We start from the raw sequence: 18703 nt of genomic DNA, 5'->3' as shown, positions 1-18703 counted from the left end.
TTCTCTTCTCCTAGTTTGACGTCTCTTCTGAATAGTTCTGACTGTCCAGCCATTGCAACTTATTAACTCATGGCAAAATATTCCAAATCTTGCATCTCTTTTGCTTTCTCTCATTTCTGCTGAACTTGAATTGATAACCATTCCTGGTACCAGGTGGTTTCTTACACTCAGCATGCTTCACTGGTGGGCACTTTATTTTCTCCATCTCTCCTCCTTCCTCTCACTTTTTCTGCCCCCTTCTATTTGGTACTCTTTAGAGTACATCCTTCCTTTTTTACTCAGTTATACTCTGATTTTGGCTTATTAGAATTTTCTGCAGCAGACAGGATGGCAGTGTTTCTCAGGAGGATGGAAGGGATCTGAAGCTGTTCCCAACGAGTGCAGCTTCTCTTTTTTTTGTTTCTTCCTAAAGCAGGTGCCTTCCCTGTTTTGCATATCTGTAAAGTGCAGGGCTGTTGGGCTCAGCACACTAATTTCTGCTCCAGCTTGGGCAGAAAAGGACCTGCAGCAGGTTTACAGGAAGGAACAGGCTGTATCAGTACAGATTTTAGAGCACTGTGTAAGAGAACTGTAAAAGTCTCTAGAGTTTGGAATAAATGACTACAGATGTGACACTTCTGAGTGGGATTTGTCTCAAAGACAGAAAGAGCTGGATATTGAGCACCACATAGTTCTTTTCTCTTTTGAAAGGTTAAAGCAAAAGGATTAAGGATGCAACTTATGCAGAGATATTTTTTATTTTGCAGGAGAATATCAATGGACAGATGAATTTTTTTTCCAGTATTTGAAAATAGGGAGGGGTGCTGAGGGGGAAAAGAAGGCTATCAGATTAGAAAAAGGGAACTTTTGCACATCACAGTAATCACTCTTTGGTGATGCTATACACAGCCATATTCAGGGAAAATGAGCTACTGGATTATTTTCCCGACATAACTTTTCCCTTTTTTCCCTGCAGAGAACAAGGATGGCACTGGGAGTGGTTTAATTTGCACACATGTGTTAACACCTCTGACACACCCAGCCAGGAGGTGTGCAGGTTTTGCTCACTTCCAAATGTGGGTTAATTATTGACTTCAAACACACGTGACTTTCCCACTGCACCACACTGCCACATGTGACACTGGGTGTCATCAGGGACTTGGGTCCTATTTGAGTTGTCAGAATTCTTAAGAGCTTATACCTGGAATTTGTCTTCAGTAAACACATATGCTTCCTTTCATTTTAAAAAGGGCACAAGGAAGAACTAGACTATTTATTTAGCTCCAGGGTGCCATCAGTTTTGATGTGACTGTTTCCAACTGGAATAGATAAAACCTCAGGAATCCTGGGGAAAAGAAAAATATCATTAGGAGTACTTTTTGTTCTGCAAAGTGACCATATTTATTCTGCTTTCTGAAAGAGATAATTTTTAGATTGACCTTCATGTGTTGCATATCTGAATGTATGAAAAATGCTGAAATGGTTACATCACCTGCAATGTAAATTATAGTAAGAACCTCTCCAGGCCAAGTAAATGTGATTGGTAGGTGACTCTGCTGTGGAAGGGATAGAAAATTATAGAATCACAGAATGTTTGGGTGGGAAGGGACCTGATCTTCAAAAGAAGCATATTGTCATATGAGCACTCCCAGTATTTTCTTTCCTTCCATGGAATGACATTTAGCATTGCATGTGCCCACTTCAGAGCATAAAATATCAGGAGGCTTTCTGTTGTTCATGATGCGTCAGGAAGGTGAACTTCAACTCCTTCTTCCAAACAAGATGTGCAGCTTTATTTTTAAATTGTCATTGGATCCCACGGCAACACAGGCACACACAAACAGACACACACACATTCCTGTTCTCTGTGCCTGAGAACCTTTCTATTAAACAAAACACAAACAGCAAACTAGTGCAAGTCAACATGCACTCTGTTAGTATAAGTCCTGATACTGAATTATTATTTTATTCCACACACTAAAGCAGTTAAAAGTTAGAGAATATTTAAGTATATAAAGAAAACAGAGTTTTTTCATATTTGACATGTCACTAATCATGGTTTATACCTGAGCACTCTGACACATACAGGATCACTGATATCTGATAGCAGTGTGTTCATAACTGGCTAGAATCTGTAATTCTTATAACTATACAAATTAAAATCTGTAAGAAGAAAAATCAACTTGTGTTCATTTTGTGGTGAACTGAGAACTGACTCTGAGAGATTTGACTGTGTAATTCCATGGCTGGGTAGGATGCCATGCAGTCAGATGCCTCTTTATATTTCTAAAATTAACTTTCTGCATATGTGTGCAGAGGTTAGAATGTTCTAGACCAATTTCCTGTCTTCCTCCATGGGAGATATAGCCTGGTTTGCTCTATTTTCATCACTGAGGCCCAATAAATGTTTAAATCACTGAAAATTAGGCCCATGGCCTTTAATGCATTTAGCTTTTCTTTTGACTTTATATAAAAAAGAAGAATATTTTATAGCAGGGGAAAAGATTGTGCAATTTGTGGTTGTAAGGCAAGGGAGATTTGTGTTAATTGGTGAATATGCTTTAAGTTTGGGTTACTTTTAACATTTCGTTTCTCTCTTGTTTTACTGGCTGGATTTTTATGACTGTGTGACTTGAAAAAAAAATGAATAGTGATTGGGAAGATACCTGTAGGGATGTATGCAGAGGGGAAATAAGGGATTGCCATCGTCATCCTCTTACCATGTGACACGAAAAAATCCACATATTGCACTTCTTCAGGCAGCTGGACAGAAAGGGGAGGCATTTCTGTGCCACACGCTGCTGGCACAAGGAGGTCACAGAATGTTTGCATTGAGGTTTCCTGCGCACACCAAGGAAGAGCTGCGGGTTTAGCAGCCCCTCTGTGTGCTGAGACACTGCCAATTTTGCCTTTGCAGATAACACCCTGAGCATCCTGGCCAAGCACAGCGGGTTCAGCCGGCAGAAGCAGGAGGTGTACCTGCTGCCCATCGTCATCAGCGACAGCGGCACGCCGCCCATGAGCAGCACCAGCACCCTGACCATCCGCGTGTGCGGCTGCAGCAGCGACGGCATTGTCCAGTCCTGCAACGTGGAGGCCTACGTGCTGCCCATCGGGCTCAGCATGGGCGCCCTCATCGCCATCCTGGCCTGCATCATCCTGCTGCTTGGTGGGTACTCGTGGCACAGCTTGGAGTCACAGCTCCCCTAATTCCTGGGAGCTGTAAGGGGGTGCGGGATTCCGAGAGGAGGAGTGACGCTCCAGTCCAACACAGCGTGCAGCAGCACTGACGGTGCTGTCAGGACCGAATCCCTTGTGTCCTAAGAGCTGGGCAGAAGCAGAGGGAGCAAAGTCCTGTTCTGAAGTAGTCACACACGCTGCTTACAGAATACTCAGGTGTGGAATGGGAAACTGAAAATCAGATCGGGAGTGTGGAGCAGCCAGACTTGTATGAATCACATAAGCATAGTCCTGAGTTGGAAGGGTCCCACAGGGATCATTGATCCAGCCCCTGTCCCTGCACAGACACCCCACCAATCCCACCCTGGGCATCCCTGGCAGCGCTGCCCAAACGCTCCTGGAGCTCTGGCAGCCTCGGGCCGTGCCCATTCCCTGGGGAGCCTGGGCAGTGCCCAGTACCCTCTGGGGGAAGCAGAACCTCTCCCTGTCTCCAGCCCGAGCCTGCCCTGGCCCAGCTGCAGCCGCTCCCCGGTGCTGTCCCTGGCCCGGAGCAGAGCTCGGAGCGGGGCCTGCGCTGCCCTCGGGAGGAGCTGCAGCCCCGGGCAGCTCTGCCCTCAGCTCCTCTGCTGCGGCCGAACCGCCCCGCTGCCCTCAGCCTCTCCTCGGGCACCCTGCCCCAGCCCCGGCCCTCCTTTGGGTGCTTTCTGATAGCTTTATATCTTTCCTTTATATATACTTATATTTGTATATTTCTATTATGAGTTTATTCTGGATTGTAATGTCACAAGACACACAAAAGCTTCACAAGATAAGCGATGTGGTATATTTTAATAAAACATACAACATTTGTATACAACATCAAGCAAGTGGAGGAGAGAACAGCGAGAGTCCTATTTCTGCACTTTGCAGCTTCACTTGTAACAGAGATTTACATCAGTAACTGAGATTTCATCATTAAGCTGCAAAAACAAGAGAAACCCATTTAGAGTTTTTCATGCATCTGTCCACAATTCTGAAATCGAGCTAAGCTCTTTCTTTCTCCCTTATTATCTCATTCTCTTTTTAGTTACATAATATGAGTCTCTTGCACAGGTAGAAAAAGGTACTGATTTCCTTCTCCCATTAGGGTTATGTTTTCAGAAAAACACCCTCTAATTTTTGAAAACAACATCCATAATGTAGATCATTATTGACTATGTGAATAATGATAGCCTGACTTCACTTCCAAAGGGAAAAGTTGAGGCTTGAAATTAGAAGTATGGGAAACCTTATTGCTTCTATAAAACTGAGCTTCAGACATAAATATGAGCTGATAATCAACGACTAGAGGACTAATCAGAGCTTCTGATCAAATTTCCATCACGTGAAGGGGGTTGAAGTCATAGGTCTTTCGTCTGTTCCCCCTTATTACTCCCAATTTCACAAAAAGCAACGTCTCACCTTCCCCAGCTGCACTCACCATGTAGTGTTTGGGTTGGAAATGTTTTGCCTAATCAGCTTGTGGTGCTCTCTTTGCAGTCATCGTGGTGCTGTTTGTAACACTAAGAAGACATAAGAATGAGCCTCTGATCATCAAAGATGACGAAGATGTGAGGGAAAATATCATTCGCTATGATGATGAAGGAGGTGGAGAGGAGGATACAGAAGCCTTTGACATTGCGACTTTGCAGAATCCAGATGGAATTAATGGATTTTTGCCTCGTAAGGATATTAAGCCTGACCTTCAATTTATGCCCAGGCAGGGTCTTGCACCTGTTCCTAACGGTGTTGATGTTGATGAATTTATTAATGTAAGGCTTCATGAAGCTGATAATGACCCCACAGCTCCACCATATGACTCTATCCAGATTTATGGCTATGAAGGAAAGGGGTCAGCAGCTGGTTCCCTTAGCTCATTGGAGTCCTCCACATCAGACTCAGACCAGAATTTTGACTACCTCAGTGAATGGGGTCCTCGCTTTAAAAGACTCGGAGAACTTTACTCAGTTGGAGAAAGTGACAAAGAAACTTGACAGTGGATTACAAACTTCTCCCCTGTTGACTTAATGATCATGTAATATTCTAGGGCCACTGCTGTTAGTTAAAACTAATGTGGCTTTTTGTTTTAGAGGCAAGTTTAGCGCCAGTCATCTATAAAATCAACTACATTGTAATGTTGAACCAAAAAAAAAAGTATATGTTAGGAGGTTAAGTCTTGTGGAGTGTGAAGTAAAGTATGTGGAGTGTCTAGAAGTCTTTGGATATTTGATATTCACTTGACCACTCTGAAGATGGAGATTTGGATCTTTGATTATCTTCAGTGAATTGAAAAGAACAAAAAAGAAATTGGTGCTCTCTTAGGAAATGGACTTGCAGGGATTTGCTGTTGAACAGTAGCTCCTGCCAGTACGTATAAAGGTTTGTTTCTGCATTGCCAACAAAGATCCCGGCACAGAAATGTTCAAAGCAATATCTTGGTCTTCTTAACAATGCTGAACAGAAATAGCATTGCCAATTCCTACTGGCTCCTACTGTGCAGTGACCATCCATTGTACATACAGTAATTGTTGGCCACGTTACCACAGACTGAATATCATCTTTAAATATTGTGTCAAGCCTTAAAATATTCACATGTTCTTAATCCATTCCAGTGATGGGTAATAAATACTACTAATGTGTAGAGATTCAGAGGCAGGGCTGCAAAACCTTGCTTCACAAAAGGATCTTTTTTCTAGAAGAAGGATCATTCCTGTGCTTCGTCTTCTGAAGGAAAAAAACTGTGAAATGGGATGGACTTACATAAATGAAAGAATTGCTGATTTTATTGCTAAAGATCGAATTTATTTGTTTAATCTTTGAAATAAATATTTTATTGATGTCCATTACTGCTTTTATTTATTAAGACTGATAATCTATAGAGTAAGATTATGAAGAGAACTAAATTATATCAGTTAGATTTTTTTTTTCTATATATAATGAATGTTTCATAAATGTACATTTTGAAAAGAAAAATGACAAATTGTCGCAGTTTAAAGCAGTTCCCTGTCCATTTGCAGTAGCTGAATTTTAAGAGAATGCTGGCAGGAATTAAACTTTCCCAGAGAAAACTTTTGACAGTTTTATATCTTCATAAATCTAGTACCTGGTGTTTTTAATACAAGCACAAACAGCTGGAAGTAAACTGGTTCATGTGAATATTTAAACTATAGACTTTTAGAAATCCACACATATAACACAGTACAGTAAAAAAACATGCTTATAGTTCTCCACTGTATTAGAGCAGGAACCAGTGTGTACATAATTTTACTGCTTCTGTTATTAGCATTTTTTTCTATAATACTCATAGTGATGCACCAGGGCTCTTGCACACAGAGAAAGAACACTAGAAGCTGCAAGCATACTCAATTTGTAATGCAAACTTGCCATTTAGAAGTAGCAATTGTATAAGAAAACTACGTATTACATGCAAATCATTTTAATTTTCTACTTTGTTTTGAAGCTATATTATTGTTTGTTTATTTACTCCATGTATTGTATTCAGAGAAACTCCTGTATTGTTTCCTACTTTGTGAAATATATTTTTATAAATACTTTTCTTGTTATTGCTTTTCTTTCAGGTTTACCTGGCCACTGCAGAAGTGAATCTGCTGGAATAGCTTCAGTTTTTTGAGGAATGTAGTTTCTTCAAAATTATTTATTTATTAGTTGAATACAGACAAAATAAAAAAAAAAAAAAAGAAAAAGGAGAATATTTGAAACAATTTTTGACAGTGATTGCAGAATTTTGACAGTGACTGGAGCACAGGAATTATGAGTGTCTGATTCACTGCACCATGCTGAAAAATAACCTCACACAATTTTTGTTGAAGCATTGCTGGTTAAAGCAACCCACTGATTTTAATTCCTCAATAACACTTGTTCTGCAAACAAAGAATTCTTAACACATCACCCCCAATTTTGCCTGTATTTCAAATGGAAACATTGACTTTGCTTTAGCTGCAGCACGACTTGGTTTAGTGACTCTAGTCTGTGGGCAACTAATACATTAACACCACTTTGGTATGTGCTATAAAGATTTTATTGAAATTCATGGAGTACCCAATATATTTAAGTTCCACTGCATAAAAAAAAAAAAAAAGTTTCTGAATAACTGTATCTAAAAATTTTGGCAAAACACTGAACTAAACACTGAAGTCCTCTAAGGGCAGGAAAGAAGCAGTCCCAGAGATTTCAATGAAATGAAACATATTTCTGTAACTCACTGCAAGAAAAGCCAAACACACTCTCACTCCTCACTTGCTCCGAGTTCCAGGGTGTTCTGAGCTGCCATGGCAGACCCAACACCAGTGTAAATGGGAAAGGGATTCAGAACTGAGCCAGTTTCTGGTGTCCATCCCAGTCCTGGGAGCCAGGGAAGGTGCTGAGAGCATGGATCACGGCATTGTCTGGGGCCACATCAGCGTTCAGGGCAAGGCGCTCTGGGAGTTAGAGGCTACCCTGGATAGTTTAGCAGAGCTGCTTTGTAGGAAAGCTCACAAATGGAAAACCTCCTGATTGCCTTTCTGATTGAAAGTTCCATCTGAGACCACGACAGCGCATTCAGTAATAAGATTTCCAGGAAAAAAATCCCATCACTAGCCCTGTAGAAGAGGCAAAGCATGGCAGAAATCTCATCATTGTCAGTCAAAAAGAGATGGGAGTTCTACTGCTGGGCAGAGCCCCAAACTGGGCATTTCTACAGCTTTTAAACAGGAGTAGCTACAATGCAAAGGGGAGAAAAAGAATTAATGAATTTCTGACCTGTCAACAGAGACATGCTGCTTCTCGTGTCGTTGCCTTCCCATCGAAGGGAAATTATTAATTCTGCAAACTAATTCCATGTATTTTGAATATAAAATTTATACCAATACATGTTAGAGGGTTAAATGTCGATCACTCAGTTTTCCAGTATTCCTTTTTTTGACAATAAAATTAACTCAGAGTAGAATTATTTTGGATAACAACAGTATTGAGGGGGATTAGATCATAGTGTTCTACATTTCACATCTAGATTTAGACATATTAGCAACACTCTTTTTAAGCATGTAAAAATGTAATTCATCTTTTTCAACAACATTTAATTAGCAATTGACTCATTGCAAATGACAAGGAAAATGCATTAAATTAGAATTATTAATACTGATAAATTTGAGAAGTAAATTCTCAAAATCTTTTACAAGTGCCAAGTGCCTTGGAGTCCCATTGATCTTGCCTTCACCAGGCTGTTCCTCACATCATTTGTCACAACTGCTGAAGTAAATCATCCCACCCATGAGAGCTGGAATTCTGAGGTGTTGGCCTGCACATTGTAAGGACACAAAACTCAGTTCAGACATTTCGATACGAAAGCACAGTGAAGGGGATGTGTGTATGTGTTTATTAAATGCATCTTGGGTGGCTGAAGGTCCTCAGCATGTCCTGTCCTTTCTAGCATGTGAAAGCAGAGGCTGTTTGTGTGCTCTGACCTTGAAATCAGACCACAGCAAGCTCATTTAAATACATTTTTTACCCAGTATCATTACACCTTTTTGTCTATGATGACTTTGAGATGACTTTGAAATGACTGTGTAATACAGAGGAGAGAAAACGGCTCAAGACTTTCATTTAAATCAGCAGTTGCTGATCACAGGAGAAACATTTAACACTATGGCAACTCCAAATCCTATCAGCTCTCTGGCAGCGCAGCAGTGACAATTCTCAGTCTGGAGAACAGACAGGATGTCTGCAAAATAGTCTGCTTGGAATAACTCTATTTGTACAGCTCTGCTAGAGATGGAGCTGCTGATTTTAACAGAAAGAGAAAAATAAATCAGCTCTACTACATCCATGCAGTTGCATCTACCTACAAATGTGTGTGGCAATTTTTTTAGCAGCCTGCCTGGTTGTGGAATTCTAGAAATGGGTAAACGGGCTTAGAAAGCTTCTCCAAGGTCTGTCCAGTCAGGGGAATTCTTGGCAGGTAGCCTGTTCCTGTATCTGATTTTCTTGGGATATAGTTTCAGTCTGAATGGAGCTGTTTGGCTTTCTCTTCCTTTGCCTGCTCCTCTCTCCACCACTTCATCTATCCTGAGCTGGAATACTGGGAATATAATGTTAGGAAGTTCATTAAGACCATGTAGCTCTTTTTCTCCAGTGTTCAGGGACTGGAAAGTGCAGCTTACCCAGGATAGTGAGGTTCACCAAGTTCCCTTCCTGCTCTAGGAAACATTGAACAGTCTGAATTACACATATGACAGGACTGTTCCTGTATTTAAATTATGCTCAAAAATCTGAACCTAATGATGGTGCTTTTTAATTAATAGAATAATATAAATAATAGAAAAAAAAAAAAAAAGGTTCATTAGCAGCAGATGTTCACAAGTGGTTCTGATCAAGAGAAGTGAAAAGTTCAAAAGTTCATCAGAGCTGCAGTGCCACGACAGGGGACAGGGCTGGATGGGATCTTGGGAAGGAATTGTTCCCTGGGAGGGTGGGCAGGCCCTGGCACAGGGTGCCCAGAGCAGCTGGGGCTGCCCCTGGATCCCTGGCAGTGCCCAAGGCCAGGCTGGACATTGGGGCTTGGAGCAGCCTGGGACAGTGGAAGGTGTCCCTGCTCATGGCAGGGGGTGGCACCAGATAGACCTTAAGGTCCCTCCCAACCCAAACCATTCTGTGATTCTATGTAAAAATATTGCTCAAAAAATTATTTTTCAGATTTAGAGAGTTTTTAGCAGTGGCAGGATAGTCTAGTAAATTAGACCTTAGTAAAAATAAAAATGGAAAAAGTAAAAAGTGAGACCATTCACTGTTGTTAGGTTTTGCTTTCAGACCACAGCACGTGTTGTTAGCAGAAAATAGAAAGTACTGATGGAGTGAGCAATGAAAGCTTTCTGTGCTCTATCATTCAGATAAGTTCGACTTGTATTATTTCTACATTTCTACACTATTTGTGCAAGATAATATTCTGGCTTTGCAGAAGGTGGAAACCAATTTAACTTGCTGTGTAATTCACAGTGATGGGTTTTGTAATCACACTGCAAAATGAGTCTAGCTGCTCTATTATACACTACTGATACTGGCTTATGTGCTGCAGAACCAGACCCTCTCCAAATAATGTCACAGTATTCTAAATGAGAAAATAGAAAAGTCCTGACAATGCTTTTTGTGCAACTGCAACTAAGACATCTTCCAAAATGGCTAATAAAAGCGAACTGAAGCTCTGAGTTTCTGGCAGAGCCTTCTAAATGTGCTCATTAGCATTGCAACAAAACTATCTCTTCTTTTTTTGTTCCTCCTACCCCCCCCACCTCGCAAACATGAAACCAGTGAAATAAACAACATGAACATTTCAGCCTTCTCTTCAGAGGGGATATGTAATAACTTGAAAAATTCCTTTCCTTCTCCTTCCACTCCTTCTGGTACCTGTTTGAAGGAGGTCTGTGAGATGATAGGCAGAGTGAAGGGATGAGCAAGGGTTTCCTGATTCATTCCATGGCTGGGAAAGCATTTCTGGTATGGGGGCAGTAGTACCCTCTCCTAATATTTTTTTTGTGCACTCCCAAAATCCTAATTAAATCTAATACTGACTGCTCAAATTCCTGTTCATCAGGAAGTCCCAGGCCAACCATCTTGTGGTAGATACCTGTAGAATCATGGATTGGGTGAGGTTGGAAAGGACCTTAAAAATCTTAAAGGACCTTAAATTTTCCAACCCCTGCCATGAGCAGGGACACCTTCCACTATCCCAGGCTGCTCCAAGTCCAGCCTGGCCTTGGACACTTCAAGGGATGTTCATCCAGTCTAAATACAGACTCATTCCACGGGGCTGAGGAACACAGAGATTTCTTCCTTTACTGCTGTGGAAAATCTCTGATTTGTGAAGTATGGGAGAAGCAGCCAGAAAGGCAGCAGGCAGGCAGCACTGATAGCTGGTGGTGGCAAAAGGATGGGTGATTCTGGAGTGGGTCCTCATCTTGTATCTTACTTGGGTCTTTGTGTCAGCCAAGCCTAGCCTTCATTTTTTTACCTTCAAAATATTTAACAGCAAAAAAAAGTCAATTCTCTGCCTTTCATAACAGCTTGTTTTTGAATTATAAAACAAGTCTTGTGGTTGGGGGGCCTTTTTGTCATTTCTTTCTTTGTTAGTGGAATGTTCCCTGATGGCAACACTGACACAGTTCATTCTGCCAAATTTCACAAGCTGCCAGTTTTACCGACGAATATGAAAACAAAAGATGTGCATTTTTTTAAATGAAATATTTTTTATATCATGGGGAGCAACAAAGCCAGTTGAATCACCTTTAAAATAAACTCCAACACTTCCACATTTCCTGCCACAGATGGGATTGCTTTTGGACTCATTTTCAGATGCTGATATACCAGTGCTGGTAGTTTTATATGCAAGGGAATTCCTCTTTAGGCATTGCTGAGGAATACGTTTCCTATATTTTATAAAAGAAAATATCATGACTTTAACCCAGGGATGCAGAAATAGGGTGTTTTACTTAAAAATCACATTAAAAAGTAGAATTCAGAGCTGAATTCCAAGTGCTGGTGCAGTGTCTCAGGTGTGAGATCAGGGCAGCTGGTTAGAGTTAAACCCCAGATTATTTTGGCAATAGGTTTGACCTCCTCCTTCACACGGCCCAGGGCTCTTGTGCAGCTCTCAAGCACAGGGTGATTCTGCAGGACTTCATCCCAGCCTCTGCCACAGCAGAGTGGGGAAGGTGGCCAAGAACCTGTCACCTCCAGAGGGACAGATGGACCTTCTGGTCTTTGTCCCAAGATAGATTTTACAGCTTCCTTCCAGCTGCTGCGGTGCCAGGTGTGAGCTGGTTCCAGCCGTGGCCACCCCGAGTCACCTGTTACACCAAATAAAGGCAGGGTATTGTTGGTAAAATGTCATTGCAACAGGAGCAGGCAATACAATTAATCCTCACCAAAAAGGGCCAAGTGTGAATCATCAAATGCCATAGGGTTTTAATGGATATTTTCCAACCCTTTTATACAACATGAAACAGCAGCCATTTATTTTATTGTATATAATGCTTCTTCACAAAATTCTCCATAAATAAAAGTAACATTGGACGACAAAGGGGCTTTATTTAGACTGTCGTGTCTGCTGCTTCTGTTTCCATAATTTACAAAAAAACCCAAAAAATCAGGAAATTTTCAGCCCATGATTATATAGACCCATTGTAATATTTGACCAAAACAGAGGAGTCCATTACTCTCTTCTTTCTGTCCCATTCTCATGAATGCTTCGGCTTAATTAATTACTTAAATTTAACATTGTGTCTGCTCTTATCCATGTGGCAATTCATTTGAGAACTTTTTAATTCAGACTCTAGTAAGAACCCTTTCCTTTCAGGCAGCTTGCTAATATCAGAGAGAGAGGAGAAGTGTTATCTTACAAACCTGTGATTGTCTTAATAACTATTTTTCAAGTTTTCTCACAGCTTCTGCTTCTGAAAATATTTTATCATTTAAAAAGATATGAAAGAATTAGGTGAGTGGGGTTTTCTGCAATCCTAATGGGACACAAACAGAATCTGGTAGTTTTAAGAACTTACTTCCCCTTATGCTTCGTGATGGGCAAATGAGCACACATTGATGTGAAGACTTTTATTGCCAAAAACCAACAAATAGTTACAAATAGAAAGAAAAAAGACATTTAAAATTGTTTAAAATATATATATATATATTTTCCTAAATTTTCAGAATGATTTTGTCTAGTTTTAATTTCCATTTCCAGTCATATTTTCAGAGTGTTTTGTGGAATTTTTTCTGGCAACAAGTGCATATACTGTCAGTCATAGGAAAATAATCTGTGTGAAGAGAACACACGTTATTGCTGCAAGTGATCCTTTCACCATGGAACTTGATGGCCTGATAGCAATTTAGTTTCTGGCAAGTAATTTTGGGAACTGTAGTCCTCCTGGAGATTTTGGATGCATTCATTTGTTACAAGCTGGATAAGGCGGGGATGGGCCTGACCCTACCCTGTGCCAGCTGCTCCAGGTGTGAGGGGCAATTTCTCTGTTTTTTGTTTCTAATTGCTTTTAGGTGGTAGGTGAAGCAGAGGAAACCAGCAAGGCACTAAGATGTAACTCAATACATCCTGATCTATCCTAATTCCTGCTCAGGTAAGTGTGTACCAACAATTTTTATTAAAAGCCGGAATTCAAATTTTGGAAGTGCTGATAAAATATTTTCATGGCACTGGGTATTACCCATAAGACATTCAAACAAGTTTCTAGAAGTGGTGAAGAGCTAATGAAGAAAAAGGGGTACAGCTGAAAAAAGAAAAAAAAAAAAATAAAATTATTGCTGTGAGGAGTTTACCTGCCACAAAGGGTAGAAACTTTCCCTGTGCAGGGACACAGAGTGAGATCTATTCAGAACTTAATTAACACCTAGACCCACAAAATATGGCCCTGTGCACTGCAGTGATTTTCTCTGAGGACACGAGCACAGAGAATAAGTTTCAAACTTGCAGCTATTGCCATTCCTCTGGCAGTCTCACACATCACTGGAACTTCACAGCTCTGCTGTGCAGTGCAAGCTGGGAATGCTCCGAGTTGTACCAGACAGCTGGTGAGAATTCAAATAATGTACAGGAGCTGAAAGGGAGTGAGCAGCTAAAACATGAGGTGCCACTTGTAATCCAGTCTCTGTGCAGCAATCTGGGGCTGAGTATAATTGTTTTTAGTGTCTGTGCAGTAAACCCCAAATCAGATTGGGGATGCAGTGATTTGTGGGATGAGGAGCAGAGCAGAAAGCAGCATAAACAAGAATAAAAACCCAGGTGGTTTTTTTCTCAAAAATAAACTATAAATATGAGGCAGGGTATGTGTGTATAGGATGAGAGAGAATGGCAAAGAAATTCTCAAAATTTTGACGAAGATTCTCCAAACATGGGCATTTAAATGCCTCACATTCAGCCTTTATAAAAAGGGCTGATAGGTCAGTTTATATAGTTCTCAAGCATTTTTAGTCTTGTGGGATACCTTTTAGAAAACTTATGCATCTACTCAAATTATTTTCTTCACTGCTCCTATGTGCAACACAAACATTATTTTTTCTTGATATAAAGGAATCAACATCACAGTCACATGATGTGAACAATAATATATGTCTGACAATCTGACTATGCCTCAAGTAGAAGTTTGTGTTTCAGATTGCCTTTCACCCTGGGGTGAAAGATAATCAAACATCTCACAGGAGCTCTTTCTGATGTTGCAGTGTTTCATTCTCTGATTTGATGATATTTATACAGACCCTTTGCCTATTGCAAATTGAAGGAATGAAAGATGAGGTGGACTTTTTTGAAAAAGGAACCACTCTGGCAGGTCCATTTCAGAGAAACAGCATGGAGTAAAGAAATTGTTTTCATCCAGTTTGGATGGAATTTCACAACAATCAAAGAACATAATAATTACTTTTTCCTATATACTATTTTCTAGAACAAATGGATTTCTGCATCACCACTGATTTGCACATGTATTAGGGAGAGAACCACAATGATTCTGATGATCTCATTACTGATGCTAAAAGAGAGCTGGAGTTTTCCCTGAAAGCACGAGTTTAAGCCTGAGTTTGACTGCAATTTGATACACACAGTCTGCACAGCACTGAGCTGGGAATTGCATCCCCTGCACAGCTCTCTGCAGACTCTGAGCATCCCAAGTCCTGATGGCAGATAACACTCTCATATTTTCCTTAGAATCAGAGAAAAAATGCATTTGGAGGAGAGCTCCAAAGGAAGTCCTCCTTCCCTGCTGGCACAAGTTCTAAGGAAGTCCAAACTTTGTAGTGGCTTCCTTCCCTCCATGAGGCTGGAATGTCCTTGCAGGAAAAGCAGTGCCAAGGTCTGTGTATGTCCTTAGGATGCATTCCTGGAACTATCTAGCTAGAATTAGCCTAAGTGAGTTCAGCTATATCAGAAAAGGTTGTTCTGTATCCTCAGGGGACCAGAGCAGGACTATTTTGCTCTCTCACAGTAACACAGAGCGCATTCCTCATAAATAAAGAAGGGCATTAGAACCAGAGCCACAGCAAATGAAGATTAGAAGTAAAATTTCTAGTCTCTTGTAAAATTAATTCCTCTTGACAGTTAAGAAAAAAGTACTTTCAGATCTTGTTTTGTAAAAAATATGTGTTAAGCTTAAAGCAGATCTATGGGACTATAAATAACTTGAATTTTTGAGTGGGAATTGTCATTGTAATACATGGATCAATAAAGAGGATTTATGTAGTCCCCAAGCAGATACTTCAGAACAATGGTCAATTCCTCATTACCCTTTACTCTGAGCCTGTCTCAGTTTATGCGCTATCCTTTCAAAAAATATTCCTGACTGATGCCTGTGTGCTTTGCTGATGATGTTCCTGTAGAATGTGTTGCATGCCAAACTTTTATGTGGCCAGAAACAAAAAAAAATTCACCCTCCTGCCAGTTCTCCCCTCCCATCTCTACTCTGGTTTCTGACAAGAAGGCAGATATACTTTCCTAACCTAAATACCATTTAAACAGTTATCTTTTTACTTACCACCCTTGGTACAGCAGAGATGAGCTGTATGTTCACCACGTGTTTTGTGTTATGTTGGAGTCCTGGGTGATAAAAGATTTTTAAACACACACCAATCATTTAAATGAGAAATAGTGTCCCTTTCAGGAGCTGGTACTGTCTGAACAGATAACTGTGCAAGGAGAGCAGGAGATAAACTTGGTTTAAATGATAAAGTCTCTGAAAAAAAAAAAATTAAAATGTGACATTCAAGTTGAATAAATTCTGAAGTCCATCTCAACAGTAAAGAAAGAATAAGGACAATTTGCCCTTCTACTGCCTGAGATAAGTGAATGGTAGAAGGGAAGGGAAAAAGGAGCAAATGATACCGGACTGGTGAGAGACAAAATGATGGAGGTTAAAAAGTCACTGCTATTCACAGAAGGTTCCTCAAGCGTTAACCCGGTTATTTACCTCCCTACTGGAGCAGAGCAAGAACACATTAATAGTTTAATTAATAGCCAGACTTTAGAGGCTCCAGAATTGCAAGGCACTGTACCAATTTTTTCTTCAGAAATTGGTTCCATCAAGAGTCAAAGTGAATTGAAGGGGAGCAATACACTTCTCTCTCTTTAATGTACATTATTATAAGTTTTTATTGCTGTAGTAGCTGGATGCCTCTTTTTTTCCACAGTTACCTGCACAACACCTCAGAGCTGTAACAAGATGCTGTTTGACACCTTAGACAAATTAAATACCTGAAACTGAGATGCTGAAGAGTTGGGCAGGGCCACACACAAAGTGTAATAAAGCAGGAACCTTAACTAAAGACGTGTGCATGTCCTGTAAGACCAGGAGAGCTTTCTTCCCTCTGTATTAAAGCAGACAAGAGCTGGAGCAAGCTAACAGAACACACTATAGCTGGAGAAACAGAAAATAGCAGATTTTGTGCTTCTGTTGTTTGATTACTCTTTCTTGGGTTAACAGAGTTGGGATGTTGTTCAGATGAAGTGAACAAGATCCTTCCACTGAGTCTTTCAGTGTGACCAACTAATAATTAATGATTTCTTAATATTCAGTTCAATATTTTCTCAATATTCATATAAGTGAGCTGCCTCATTCCTTAGGAATATTTTAAATGAACCAATCTGGAGTTTCGTAGTTCAAAATCTGGATATTTTTTGGCCTGCAAGTTAATTTGCATGTCCCTGCACTCCTGAGAGGTTCCTGTGAGTGCAAAGGAAGTACTGTGTGGGAAAGGTATTTCTGAGTAGTCCAAATGGGGATGGTAGTCTCAAGAGATGAAAAAATTACTCTGGTTTGCTTTTTGTACCAAAGGGATGCTCTGGATAATCAGTTAAAAAGCCTTTGAAATGAACCTTCAAAAATTTTAGAATCATCCCTTCCTCATAAAAGGCCTTTTTTCCATCACATCAGTGAGATGAAATGAAGATAAAGGTTGCTCTGTTTAAAATTATTTCCTTCTGACATTAGTTTGAATTTGGCTTTTTTTCACTCTCCAGCAATCTCAGTGGAGATCATGTGGCACGGGCTGCTGTTCCCATGCTCAGAGACTTTACATTTCAATGATGTGTTTGTATGCCTAGATCTAAGCAGATGAGTAGTGATTTGAGCATGCCCTGAATCTGGAATGTGCTGTCCTCGAGCTAGGGAATAAATGTACCCATCATGGGTTGGTTGTTCGTGTTCCACAGGGAGTTGGGGCTGCAGGAGAGGATTCTGAGTGTCAGTGATGTTGAGCTGAGCCTGCCCTGCACTCACTAGGAGTGAGGTGAATCCCTGGGTGGATGGGACCTGCTGAGAGACCACTCTGGAGTCCACTGGCACCCACAGCAAGGCCTTGCTCATCTGAAGGAGCTGCTTTGGCATGGGGAGGTCTTGGGCGAATGGCCGTGATTTCTGTCCTCAGCTGGGCTGTGAGGAGAACACACACGGGAAAAGAAATCTTGGGAAAAATGGAGGGTGCATGTTGTAGAAGGAAATAACACACTCTGGGTAATACTGGAAGAAAGCTTGCAGGCTTCTCACTCAAAGCCTTGATATCCAGTGTTCATCACAAGCCTGTTACTCTTCCTTTTCATTACAGCACAATATGCGTGATGGTGATGAGAGACATCAAGGGTGCTCCCTCCCTCCTCCTCCACCACACCCCTGCCTCCCTTGGGATTGTCTCTGATAGTGTAAATCATCCTAAGATAAGAACACCCTATGGGAATTGCAGGAGGAACTCTCTGGGTGCTCAAATAATGAACATATTCGAGAGATGGGGAGCTGTGATGATTGACTTTAGTGCACATCAGCCTGCAAAAGGATAAAAAATGTTAGTGGAGACTGGGCCAGCTGGGCAAAGTGGTGTCCCAAGGTTGCAGGCAGGTTCTGGGTGGATCCCATCCCTGGCAGGGATCCCTGCAGGGCATGTCCAGGTCCAGCCTGACCACAGGGGACACTCACTTTGGGATGGGTGAGTAAAAGCGCTCAGATTGTTACACAGGGAGATAAAACCCCAAAGCAGCTCCACAGGGGCTCTGTGCTCTGTGCCTGAGCATTCTGAAAGGCCACAGGCTGCCAACCTGTGCATTCCCACCCAAACCTGTTTCTGTTATCACCCTCTAGACCTGCTTCTGTAACAGACTGCACTGGCAATGTTCCTTCACTGTACTGGCAATAAATCTGACCATAATCACCCACGGAAGCAGCACTGTATTTCTCGTGCCTCAGCCAGAGCCTTCTCTCCACTGCTCTGCTCCAATGTGCCAGCTGTGACCCAAATAAGCAGGGGATCTTTCTGGAAAATGAGCTTTCTTTGCAACTGTCATGATCCAGAAGGCTTTAGGTAACAGCATTCCATAAACTATCCATCCAGATTCCAAACCATTTCCTCCACCAGTGAGAATCTGCAGCAATTTCAGTGAAGTCATCCAGAGCCAGCAGAAGCCAGGGAAAGGAACTGTTCTTGGGTTTGTCTAATATCCTGCTCCTCAATTTCCACAGGAGGAATCAGGCCCACATATGGACATTGA

General features: G+C 41.1%; 1 protein-coding gene across 1 annotated transcript in view; it reads left to right on the top strand.

Moving 5' to 3' along the window:
• CDH8 (cadherin 8) overlaps positions 1-6729 on the top strand; it is a 151350-nt gene extending 144621 nt beyond the window's left edge. Inside the window, exons 12-13 of the mRNA XM_048316836.1 lie at positions 2897-3148; positions 4678-6729. Of these exons, the coding sequence (XP_048172793.1) occupies positions 2897-3148; positions 4678-5171 (746 nt within the window). The 3' untranslated portion in view covers positions 5172-6729. The remainder of the gene's footprint in view (positions 1-2896; positions 3149-4677) is intronic.
• The last annotated feature ends 11974 nt before the right edge of the window (positions 6730-18703 follow it).

The sequence above is a fragment of the Corvus hawaiiensis genome, chromosome 12, assembly GCF_020740725.1.
Source record: "Corvus hawaiiensis isolate bCorHaw1 chromosome 12, bCorHaw1.pri.cur, whole genome shotgun sequence".
Taxonomy (NCBI): Eukaryota; Metazoa; Chordata; class Aves; order Passeriformes; family Corvidae; genus Corvus; species Corvus hawaiiensis.
Note: the sequence above shows the minus strand (reverse complement) of the source record. Positions and strands in the feature narration are given on the sequence as shown.